The 13382-nt window shown below is 37.9% G+C and overlaps 1 protein-coding gene across 1 annotated transcript in view; it reads right to left on the bottom strand.

Moving 5' to 3' along the window:
• Positions 1-13382, bottom strand: part of CEPT1 (choline/ethanolamine phosphotransferase 1) — a 615941-nt gene that overhangs the window by 98748 nt on the left and 503811 nt on the right. Inside the window, exon 5 of the mRNA XM_044076652.1 lies at positions 12698-12829. Coding sequence (XP_043932587.1) covers positions 12698-12829 — 132 coding nt within the window. The remainder of the gene's footprint in view (positions 1-12697; positions 12830-13382) is intronic.

Genomic DNA, 13382 nt, shown 5'->3' with positions numbered 1-13382 from the left:
AGTCAGACAGCACCTGCTTTGCCAGGAAAAGGAGGCTTCTGAGTGAGAGGAGTTTGGGTAACCTTAGCAGGGGAAGCTCTTCTTATCAGCTTTTTTTTACCTTTGGGGGGAGGGCAAGACTGTCTACGGACAAAGGCAGGCTTATTAGGATAATTCCCCTGAAACTTGGTCACAGGGGAAACAAAAACGTGCTTCAGCCCCTGTAAGCACTTGCCCTTTTCTTGCTGGGACTTAACTGTATAGTAGCAGCACCAAAGAAATGTGCATTATCCAAAGGAGCAACCATCAGTTTAGCGTTGATATCAGGTACAGGCTGAAGTCTGAGCCAGGAATACCTTCTCAAAACACAGCCAAAAGCAGCAGCCCTATATGGAGCATCAGTGGCTTCATAGATGCATTTAATGAAATGGTGAGCTACTTGGGAGGAAGTCCCAAGCAAAGTAAGAGAAGAAACCTTCCCCTTAGAATCAGGAAGATCAGAAATTGCTTGACAGGCTTCAGAGAGAAGAGCCAAAATGTACCTAGTCATATGTGTCTAATACTTAGCCCTAAAGGATAGGGTAAAAGAAGCATACACCTTCTTACCTAGCCTCTCCATGGTTCTGCTATCCTAATCAGATGGCAGCAAGTCAGTGTAAGGCAACAATTTGGAAGGCTTATCAGAAGCCAATGACACTAAAGAGGGGTCCGCAGAGGGACACCTGTTTAGAAACTTGCAGTCCTACGGCACGTTACAAAACCTATCAGTTTTTTTGGGAGCAGGGTGGTGAAAATCAGGAGCCTGAGAGACAGTAGAAAAAGCATCCAGCAAGGCAGGAAGAACCATAGGAATAGTAGACGGCCTAGGAGACTCCATTTGCAAAAGCTCATAGTACCTCTTCTGAACATCAGGTACTTTAGCACAGTCCCATTTGATAAATGTCATCATTCTGGAAATGGCATCACCAAATGAAATCTCCTCAAAAGGAAAGCCAGGACTGATAAGACTCTTTCTTTCTTTCTTAGAAACATAGTCAAGTGGTGAAGGAATCTGGGAGGAATGAGTCAGGGACTCTTCATCAGAATCAGCATCCTCCTCCTCAGAAGCATCCTGCTGCCTAGGCCTCTTAAAAGGGTAAGAGGACCAGGGGGAAACAGGAATCTAAATACCCTGTGGTGGCTTGACAGCCGTAAGGGCATTAAACAAGCCTTGACTGAAGTTCTGCCATTTACTTTGAGGATCATTGCAAATGGGAAATACATTTAGTTTTCTGCTTCTTTATGAATGGGACATCAGCCTTGAAAAATTCTGAAGGCTCTGACCCCTGACGGCACTCAATAATGGTAAACAGAACAAACACTGCTTGTGTTTCTCCTTTCTGGATGACATGAAACCCAACAACCAGATAACAAGGCAAGCGTAAAATATATAAAATGAAAAACCCCAACATGGCACTTATCTGAAAGTGGTAAAACCAGCAGATGAACAGACATTCAAGACAGGCGATCACAGATGCATTTGGAATGGCGGCAAAAATGTTCAGAGGATGGTACGTTCAGATGTCATCTTAATGCCCTACTCAGTGCACAGGGAGAATGTGTGTGATGTACAGTGTACCCTTTACAGTGAAAGAGCTTTGGTATATGGCAGGATGTCGGGTTGCCCTTGGCAGGGGATCACGATTGTAAAGAACATTGCAACAGTGATATGGATGGAATCATCTGAGCTCTTCTCAGAGTGTGAATCAGAAATCTGAGAACAAAAGAACTGTGTGTGTCCATGCATCTTCCTGTTCAAATTCAGAATCTTGAATCTCTTCAGGAAAAGTGGTATCCCTCTTTCTTTTACCAGAAACCACTTTACAAGAAGGATCAATAGCCGGAGTTTAACCCTGATCCAGACCCAGTACACTACTCCTATCTAAAAAAATTTCAGAAAGAGTAATTCATGCTTGGTTTTCTGTTTCTTTTGACAAAAAAGTGGGCCTACCATGTTACTAATGGCAGCAGTAGCAGCTTCTCCAGAGATGGGTACAACATTCTGACACAACAGGGAAACCCTTCCTATTCCGCTGTCCCAGGACTGACAAGATTGGCTGTCCCTTGCCCACTGAGGGGACCCATACAGTCACAAGGAACATAGCTAACTCCCTGTCCATAGTGGCTGAAGGTGCTACACCAGAGGGATTTACGTAAAAGATGAGTGGTCTGAAGTACAACAAATGTCTTCAGCAGAGTCACCCACCTGTGGCTGAGAAAAACTGCTAGTCTGTGGTGGTGGCAAAGGCTGTTTGCTTATTTTTTTTCTTTTTGTGACTGGGAGACAGCCAACCTTGGGACCAGTAATCTGTTCCATAGTGAAGTTGAAAATTGTGACTCTCTGCTGTGGAGACTAACAGTAAATGTTGGTAAACATTACCAGTCTACAAAGATTCAATTTTTGACAGAAAAACACAGCAAAATGCAATCGAAAGCACAATGTCAACCCCACAAAATTAAAATAAACACAATTTCTCCACAGAAAAAATGTCTTCCGTTACTTTACACTACTTTTAAACTAACACAAAAAATTAAAGCTCTGTTTAAAAATACATTACAGTCTCATGACAGTTTACTAAAACACAACACACTTCGCTTTCAAATAACTTTCCTGATGAAGAAGGTGATAAAACAGCAACACAAATAAGAAAATGGAAGTTTTGTCTTCAAAGTGAACTTATCTGGCCAGCAAAGGAACTGCACAAGTTGACCATAGACCCTTGGAAGCCTCAGAGGATCATACTCTTCAGTGGCAGTAAGGCTTTAGAGGGCTTTGTGCCCAAACTTTTGTTTGTGTCAGCTCAGCTCAAGCTGAATGAGTCTGGGCTTATGGTAGGTGCCCTGAAGCTTTGGAAGCTTGGCAAGACATAACTCATATAGCTAAGGCTACTGCAGCAGTGTTTAATATAATGAACATCAAATAGCATTAATCAGAGACATTTTCTGAAAAGGAAAAATAATGCTGATTACAGAGATTCTAAGAAGATACTGACTCAAACTACTTCACCTTATAAACCAACCACATCTGTTACAGCTAAGCTGTGGCACACTATGGTGATGCAAAAGAAAAAAATGAAAAAACATAGTTCAGGATATAGCAGTTTCCATCATAGTAATTTGGGGGTATAACACACAAACATAAAACGCAAGTATAATGATTCTGATGTATTAATGCAGTGCAGAACAAAAGAACAAGATGTGATTAAATATTTCTATTGTCCCTATACAAACATGATCTACAGAACTGTGTTTAATGCTGCAGATGACTCACCAACTGTCGACTTATTTTTCCCTACTGGTAAGTGCTTCTTGCCCTGTATCCCAGTATTCTGTCAGCTTTCAATGCCACTCTCACAGACTGCTTACTTACCTTCAGGTCAGCTAATGTGACTGCACCAACGGTTTTCTTCAACTACTGCTATTATGTCTCCAGCTACCCCACTTGTGTATTCTTTTCATGCTGTTTTGCTAAACAGATATATTACTGTATAGAATTTATTCCGCCACAACTTCCAAACTTGCTAAGGCTTATTTCTTGCTTTTTACATAGCCTTTACCAACATCAATCTTGCACCTCCTTAACAACAAAAATGAATCTTTCTATCTGACTTCCTGCAACATCATTTATGGAATGGTACTCTGCCAGTAACCATTCACTCAGTCATCTCCATTTACTGTAGCCCTTTGAGTCAATTATCTGGACAATATTTTACCCATACTACCTACCCAAACTACAAAAAAATGGGTTTTGATCAGTCTGATGTGTGGTACTGTGTTAAACGTCTTGTTATAGTACAATAAGGTACATTCACAGCCCTTCTTTAAAACCCGGGCTAACTAGATAAGAATATCAGGTGTATCACCTTCCTGTCGCAAATCCATGCTGCCTTGGGTCTTATCTTCCATACAAGTTGTGCATATGTACCCAATTCACAAAGCTTTCACAATCATCAAAACGCAGTGCGTATAAAAACCTCTTCTGACCTCCAGATGGCACTCACTCCACAGTCACATTTAATTAAAAGTTACTTTCTTTCACAGCTTAACTAGTCACACATCTAACTCTTCATTTCAAAAAACAGACTTCTGCTTCTTCCTTTCTCAAGTCACTTTGTCTATGACTGTCAGTACAGATATGTTTAAACATGTCAATTAATAACATTTCCCTCGCACACTAATTATTTAAATATGAAGGGCAACAGGAAAGTGCAAAACAATCACTGAAAAATACCAACAGTACAAATAAAGCACATCAAACTGTGAAATTTTCACATTCAATGGAGTTGTTTTCAATGACTTTTGAGAATACATATTCTCAAGAATTCTCTTCTGCTAAATTACAGGGCAATGCATGGAAGTTGTCACCATTTAAGTCTCAGACAAAGTGTATATGAAAATTTAACTGTGGAGTATAACCATGAAGAGTGGACAAGTAACTTAGAAAGGAAGCACTCAGGCTTGTAAGAACTATTGTGGTTGGTGAGTGTTTTCTTTTTCTGTCTATACAATACACAGTTGTGTGTTTTCATTTCAGAATATTAATAAAAACAAGGAACATATTTATGCATACCAGTAAGCTGGAAAAATTCTGCCTTTGAACTTCCCAAAGTTATCACGCATACTTCAAAATGATGCTGTGAATAAAATAGTATCATCACTGAGGGAGTGACGTTGGGTTTAATGACCTCTTGATGAGATATGGTTGGCTTGACAATTCTATAGTTAATCAAAAGACTAGTACTTTGCTGTGGGTGTCTAACCCCAGCCAGAGTAGTGGAAAGTTCTGCCTGCTGTTTGAACTATGGTTAAAATCTGAGCTTTGGGGATGGATTTGCACCAGTGTGTTCTGTGTTAGTTTGGAAGGTACAAAGACACATCTGAACCACTGGGTTTCCACCCACAGGAGGAGGCAGTAAATGATCCAGTGACTGGTAACAGTTAAAACTGTCTTTCTGTCTAAACTGCTGTGCCCATTGCCTATAAAAGTGACATCTATTAGAGGATGTGCTCCACTGGTGACATCGAGTATGCTTTACATTTGCTGGGTGTCATTACACCCTAACAGTTAGTGTGAACATACTGGCTTCATCAAAGCACAAACAGGGAATGTAATTCCCAGACTGGGTCTTCACAGATTAGCAAATAACTTGCGGACACTGGCCCCACTTAAGGATTATAAAAAGGGGGAGAATGAGAATATCAAATTCCAAAGTCTGCAACAGGGAGCAGCAGAACACTAGAGTGTGGGAGTTAGCTATCCCTTGTCTGGCAGGCTCTGGAGACTAAAACAGACACAACATGTCAATTATTCCATTTTACATCCCTTCTGCTTTATAAAATCCAATATAAATGTAACACTGTTACATATACTATGGAGTGCATCAAGTCTAATCCTCTTCCTTGTAATGCAGCTCTTTTAACTGGGTTTAACCAAGAACCCCAAACAATATTGAAAACTGCAGAAGTTCTCTCTCACCCCTACAGAATCACATACACATTAGTCAAATATGCCATCTTTCCCATTATTACTGAATTTATTAAGTATACCTTCTTTTTAAATCACAATCTAAAAGGTTCCAAAATACAGACATTTCTCTCATTTTCTCAATTAAATATTGCCACTGTCTATTACTTCATTTTTGCCAAATGTAATACATAATAAAATCTCGTGTTCTGAAAGTAAACTCCTATCTTCACTGCATCTGCCAATCCTTTATTCTTTACATTATTCAATTTCAGCCCTATTCTTAACTATAGTTTATTCGGTACTTACGTGTTATTGCAACAAGAGTTTTGTGGCAATGCTGGTTGCTTCTGTTTAGGTCAAGTAGTAGCTATACAGTGTTATGAAAGTTAGAGATGTGTTCTGTAATCTTTTTGTAGTTTTAGGAAGGTTTATCATTGAAACGGCTCAAAAAATAAGGTTTGAAAATAGGTTTTCCCTTTTATCGCCAGCATCTCGTGTCAGTTAAGCAAGTCCCATTCTACTTCAAATGCGTTCCCTTTCACATGCTGTCGGTAAAGGAGGGAATCTATTTTCAAACCTTTATTATTTTATCAGCCGTTTCAATGATAAACCTACCTAAGACTACAAAAACATTACAGAAAACCGGTTTCTAACCTTCGTAACACTTTCATACATCCAAAAAGAACAAGGTACTGCTGAGAAATAACCCTTCGCCATAAGAACTGCAGTAAAAGTAATCCTTTCCACAGTAGGAAAGCACCTAATCTGTTGTTTAAACTCTGCGTGTGTATAATATAGTACGCCCACACTCCTTTCAGCCCAACATATGTACGCATGCAACCACTGTGATCGCTGAATTCAACGCTTGACGTCTTTAAAGGACGCTACCCACAAATCTTAAAATTATCAGTCTTAATAGTTTTTAAAACCACCACCGATATCCTAGCAGACTTTCTGACAGTCTACCCTTCCGTATTACACTTCAGTGAGGCTGTTTTAGTAAAAGTCAAGAAAGTAAAAGATGTTGCAAAATCTAGTGGTGATAACACGTAAGTACCTTTTATTCAAAGCCACTAATGCATCTTTAATCCAAAACATATTCTTAGCATTTATATTATCTGCATAACATCAAAACAGTGAATTAACAATTCCTTGAATCAAATAGGTACTCTCATAAAATACTGATTTTTACATGCAACGAAATTCATACTACAGAAAGCAAACCACTGTCTCACACCCAGTTTCACTGAAATCCTTTTACTAAACCACCCATTCACTAAACAGATACTTTTTTATTACATGCAGATCTCAAAACTTTCAGAATCTTACTAACCAACCCCATGCTGTTTTAAAATATTCCAGAAATATTTATACGTTCTACGTAATTAAAAATGTTTATTCACATTCTCTACCACAATGAATGTAGAATTTATATGTGGTATATGCCCTTTCTCTGCACTGATTACCTCTAATTTTATCACGTGAGTTTATTACATGGGAAGAATCCCCCACAAAAAGATGTTTTGGGTGGTCTCATAAATGTTAATTCAGCAACATACATCACACTAGGCAAATGCATTACAGAATAATTTTCCCTTTTCAAAGTAACTTAACCTCCCATCCCCCAATTACAAACATTTCTATACTTTGTTTGTATGGGCTTTTGTTTTTACAGTGTTTCCAACATTTTTATTAAACATACTCATATATTACCTTCAAGTTATCTCACCTAAACTGCAAGTACATTTCTTTCTTTAACACTGTCTTTTTCTGACAGCAGATATGTATTCCATGGAAAAACATGTTTTCTTTTTTTCTCACAGTGACTAAAACTTTTCCAAAAGTATCCAATTTAAAAGTCACATCACAAAATGTTTGTTTGTCCAGATGGACGAAAGACCTGAAATCAGTTGCACTAAATCCAAAAGGCATGTTTACACTGTCCTACAGATATCTATCTGCCTACAGTACAGTAATTGTTTTGTTCTAATCCTCACTTTTGGTTGTCTTTTCCTGACTTTGTTCATGCCTTTCTATTCTTTCTTTTGGAGATAGAGTGGTTTATTAGTAATGATATGGGGTGGGCGATGGATGGGGCAGCTAGCTTTAGGTATTCATTTAGAAAATGGTTGGCAGCCAAGTAGCAGGCTTTTAATTTACATAGGAGTTTTTGTATGTAGGCAGTTGAAATGGGATCAAAGGAGAAGGAGTTTGCATCAGAGGTAGGGGAGGGGACAGTGAGTGGTGGGACTGTTTTGTTGTCTAGAAGAAAAGTGATAGAGTTGATGAAGTGGGAACTGAATTGTGAGACTAAGGGCACAGAGGAGTTAGTAGTGAGGAGGGCAGGGGTAGGGGTTTTACCGGGGTTAAGGAGATGGTTGATATTCTACCAGAATTTTTGTTGGCAGGTGAGGAAATACTTTATTTTACCATTGATGATGTTTTTCCTTAGCATGGTTTCTAAGTTGTTTGTAAAGGGTGAGATCGTTGTTATTTTTGGTCATATGATATAGTGACCAGACCTTATCTCTTTGTTTCATTAGTTGTTTTGTTTCTTTAGAAAGCCATGGTAGCTGTTTGTTTTTTTGGCAAATTTTTCTGAGGGGACCAAGATTATTTAATATTTCAAGGAATTTGTTATTGAAGTATTTTACAGCTAGGTCTAGTTGCAGGTTTTTTAATGGGGACCAGTTGCAGTTTTGTAGTAGTAAATTGAAGGTGTCAGTGGAGAAATATTATTTACTACGGGTGCATTTGTATGAGATGCTGGTTTGGATATGCGTTTTCATCCTAAGTAGAAATGTAGGGGGGCATGGTCACTTAGCGTGACTGGTAAACAGCCTGCCTGGTACCCGTGGTTTGGATTATTGTTTAAAATCCAGTCTAGAAGTGATTTTTTATTGGAGTGCTTGTCGATGCAGGTGGGGCTGTTAATAACTTGGGTGAAGTTGTATACGTTTTATAAATGAGGTAGGGGAGTCGGAGAAGCAGGAGAACCAGTCTAGGTTGAAATCACCTAGAATGATGGTTTCTTGGGATAGAGAAAAAGATGACCAGGATAGGAGGGATTCTATGTTGTGCAAGTTTGTTGCCTGGTGGTATGTAGATGGCTATGATGTTAATGGATTTGTGAGGATTCATTTGGAGGCGAGTGATAAGGAGTTCAGCATGCGAGATGTCTGGTGGGGAACGGTTTCGTTTTTCTAGATTAAGTGATTCTTTAAACATAACTGCTACACCCGCACCACATTTGTCAGTCTTACAAATCTCAGTAAACAGAGACATACAAGATCAATACTAACATTAATTAATGTCACGTGCACCCAATGGGAAATCAGTCCTACAAACAATGAAAACCAGGAGTCTGTTTCTGAGCATGCAATTGTGCAAGTTCAGTTCTGCAAGTCTAGTGGCTTAAAAGGATAAAGCCCTTATTTATAAATTGTGCAACACAGAATAATTTTTTTTACTACCTTGGACACACATCGGTCGAAAGCTAGGTTGCTATCTACTGGAGTTCCCAGATCCCTGCCTAGTGAATCAACTTTTAGGGGCATTTTATTGATGACATAGTTACCCAGGGAGGCCGACTTTCAAAAGGTACTATAATGTATTTCCTGGTACTGAGTTTTAAGCCACGGCACCAAACATTTGTCTTTCTTAGACCTTCCTGAAGGGTGTTTTCATCTTTAGGGAATTCAATGTCTGCTCATAATTTGTAATCATCTGTGAACTTGATTAGCCACAGGTCTTTGACATTGGCTTTGACTTCTGAGAAGTAAACGTCAAAGAGGAGTGGGCCCAGCACGGAGCCTGTGGGAGTCCACTGGTGACTAGCCTTCTTTGTGGTGGTGACCTCACTGATGAGTTTATGAAGTCTGTCTTCGAAATTGAAGTCTTTCATGGTAAAGATACTGTTGCAGTCCATCAGCTCAATGACTTGAGTCTGAAGTACTAAAAAAGAAAAGATCAAGTTTTCCTAATACGGAGAAATTTGCTCATCAAAATAAACAATTCTCAAATTTTGCATAGATAATGGATGCCAGGGGAACTTTCTGGCATAGACTTCTGATTTTGTGTATTTATCCTAAGGAACAATTTTAAACTATGGAGATGGTTACAAGTTGATCATTTAGACCAGCCTTAGTCCCAGAGTCTTGGGGTTATCAGACAGAAAAATAGATCTGAAAAGAGCTCAAAGTGAATTGAAAAAAAGACAACAATCGCACAGAAAAAATGTTTGCCATGAAAGAAAATCTCTGCTTTTCTGTTTGCACATACAGAATAATGCATTTATGTTAATGTGCTTATTTATACAGCTATCACTACATGGTGATGCATGTATTAAGACATATCAGATTGACAGTAAAACAATACACCTGGGTATTAATGTGAAAGGTCAAATGTTAAAGTTTGCAGAGAAACCGCCTGAAAACTAACATTTTTAAAAGAAAGATTTTTTTTTTTACCCATTATTATTGCTCCTCCTGACTATCACAGTGGTGTGTTTAAGCTGCTGTCTTTTTTTTAACATTGCTACTGTAAGACGACGTGTGTTAACACTTTACAATATGGTAAACTGTGTTAAGTTACTATCAAATCTGATGATGGTATAATAGGACTGAGTAGCGTTTATACTGACTGAACAAAAGCCAAAGCTGACAACAGAAAGCTTTACTATAAATTAAATATCTGGTTTTCCATTTACACCTTTGTTGTTTTTGCCCAAGTACGACTAAAACAGTAAACTTAAAAGACTTTTGCTATTACTTTATGAGTAATACATGACAATATTTGCTAACAGTTATTTTTTGAATGGCAGAATAACCTGGACGGGATTTATATTAAATGGTCAAATCCCACACTCACAGAGAAAAAAAAAACCTAAACCTTATTAAGTGATCTACACTACAAAAATGAAAGAAATCTCTGGTTTTCTATTTGTAGTTTTGCTGTTTCAGCTTGAATAGCAATGCTATGTAGTCTACAACTGCTAATACATGGTTAAAATTTAAGCAAGAAGCCTAATATGAGAGAAAAAAGTGCAACTTAAAACAAGTAACTAGACAAGGAGATGGCAGGAACAAGATGCACTGATCCATGCAAGAACTAATTTTGGTTTAAGCACTAGGACAAAGAGCATTCTCAAAAGTCTCATTACATACCTGACATCATTTACCAACAACAAAAACTGAGAAGGATCAAGGCAGCTTTCAATCCAATATAACAAAAGCATTCAGCTGTAAACTGATATATGGACAAGAGATAACTCACTGCATACTAAAATGGCTAAGGCCATTTAACGCATAAAAGCATTCAACTCTCCTTAGCATACCAATCATCACTGATGCTACACTAACACAAAATATCCTTTATTATTATGCCCCACTGCTATTATTTTATGTCAAAGATCCAAAGTTCTGGGATGAAGCTAACTACAGAATCTTACAATAGGAATTCCAGGTGCTCATCTTCTATTACTGCTAACTCCAATTTATTGAACCTCCTTTCTCACCATGTGTCACTCATGTTGTATGCTGCTAATGTTCTGCACTCCACACCATTCTAACATGTGTCATTTTATTCTGCATCTCAAAACTTTTTACTTGCAAGAATACAACTTTTCCTTGCCAAACTGACATTTTGCAGGTGACCTTATAAAAAGTACTGCCATTTAACAACATTTTAGCAACTGGTGCAGTTTCCCATATCTCTATCTGATAAATGACAGTCTGCAAAAATGTCATTCCACCATATGCCAAGATGCCTACTTATCTCTATACCTACGTTTCAATTTACCACTTTAGTTTTGCACACGTTTCTTTGGCTCCACAGTCTTTGTGCATATTACTTCTGGGAAATGAATTTAAGGTTTTTTTTTTCCCAATGCTGGATGTTTCTGCCAGTGTGCTATTTATCCCAATGTCTCTTTCCACCTTTTCTGAGATTTATTTGTATGGTTCATGGTAAGGACTCCTGTCACCTGATAAGTGTACTCAATGAATTGAAATGCAAAGCTCTGTCCTACAGCTGGCTCAAGGCTGAAAATAGTTCAAATTAAATAATGTTTTCCAACTGTACCACTTGAAAGATATATATATATATATATCTACTACAAACTATGAACACTTTAAATCTCTTCTTCATTCTCACCTTTTCCAAAATTGGAAATGTAATTGTATACTTCCTACCTAGATCTCTATTTATCCTAGTTCCATCCCACCCCCCTGGTTCCCCTTCTTCTGACTCTCTCCCTAGCTCCCCTCTCTTCTTCATTATCTCCTCCTTCCTCCCTGAATAAACCCTTTATTTTCCTTCAAGTGCTATGCTTACTCTCACCTTAAATCTTTTGACTTTTTTCTCAAGGTGGTCTCCTGGACTCAACCACAATTTGAACATTAGTTATCTGTTCTTTTTCTATCCTCTTCTGACACCTCTCCTTTAATTTCTTTGCTTCTTATTCGTTTCTCCCATGCATCCCTGCTCTTGCATTCAAACTCTATCTATAATTTCCTTTCCTTTCCTACTTTACTAACATTCACAGTTGCACTAATATATCAATTTTCTTATGCATAGTGCCCAATGCACCTCATTCTTGTTTGGAAATTGTTAAAGTATTATGCTATTAGAACAGAGTGTGTTTTTGTGTGTATTAGTTTAGATCTGTTCTGCTGTGTTTTTTTGTGTAATGTATTATCATTGGAGCTTTTCTCCCCGGGCCTCCACTGAAAACGGGCTTTCGGGCCCAGTGGACTTCCCCGGTTATCAAACTGGAAATAAATAAATAAATAATATATATATATATATATATATATATATATATATATATATATATATATATATATATATATATATACCAACATGTATAATTACTTCTACAATATATTAGAAAAATAAAACATTTGTCTTTTAGTTGCAACACATTTATTTGATTGCACTACTCAGGATGCACAAAATTCAGCTGGGCTTACAATATTTGCTTTACAACAAAATTAGAAGAAACACTGTTTGGGACATGTGTTCAACTGGCTGCCAGACATCTGAAGTACCTTTGTTCATAGACAGTTCCATGATTTTTTCTACAACACAGTTCAGATGGACACACTGACAATTTCTAGCAATACAGCAAACTCAGTGGCCTAGCAACTACAGCTGGTACTGTAGCAATCAGTTCAAATAAAGGGCATCTTAAATCACAAATTGTGTACTTACTGCAATTGTAGAACCATTCTTCCCAACACCTCCTGTAAGGATCACTTGGAAATAATTTGCACAAGTGAAAATCGAACCAACCAGAGTACAAATAGCAGGGATGATCTTTGCTTGAATATTTAACACTGGAACCTTGAATAAAACAAAGTACTTTGTTAATGAGAACAAGATTATGCACAATATTCAGTCACAAATATCATATGTCACATTTTCCTACGCCATTTTATTATGAAACATTTAATTTTGCAGTCAAACAAGGCCCACCTTTTCTACATCCTGCTATTCTTATCCAGAATCCAGACAATTTACTCACCAACTTAGTCAGCTTATGCTTATTTAACCACATCAAAGTTTTCAAATTTTCAGCAAAATGGGATGCACCAGCCCTACTGTTACTAAGTATCTCTCTATTTTTCTCTTCAGTTTATGCCTTACCCATAACTTATCTATCTTTCATCGCTAAGCACATTTAGTTTTAAAAATAACTTTGACGATGCACTTGTTTACTTGCTCGTCAGGTATATAACAGGCACATTCTTACCAAATTATCAGGGAGATTCCTCTTCTTAGATCACTTAAGCTCTAAGAATATCCTTTCGAGCAATCAGAATTTAGCATGTTTTTCTGGAAGTTCCTATGCTGGACGATGGATGCAAGCCCATGACAATGCACACTGTGACTGACT

Source organism: Protopterus annectens, chromosome 7.part0, assembly GCF_019279795.1.
Source record: "Protopterus annectens isolate FY-2018-M chromosome 7.part0, PAN1.0, whole genome shotgun sequence".
NCBI classification, from domain to species: domain Eukaryota; kingdom Metazoa; phylum Chordata; order Ceratodontiformes; family Protopteridae; genus Protopterus; species Protopterus annectens.
Note: the sequence above shows the minus strand (reverse complement) of the source record. Positions and strands in the feature narration are given on the sequence as shown.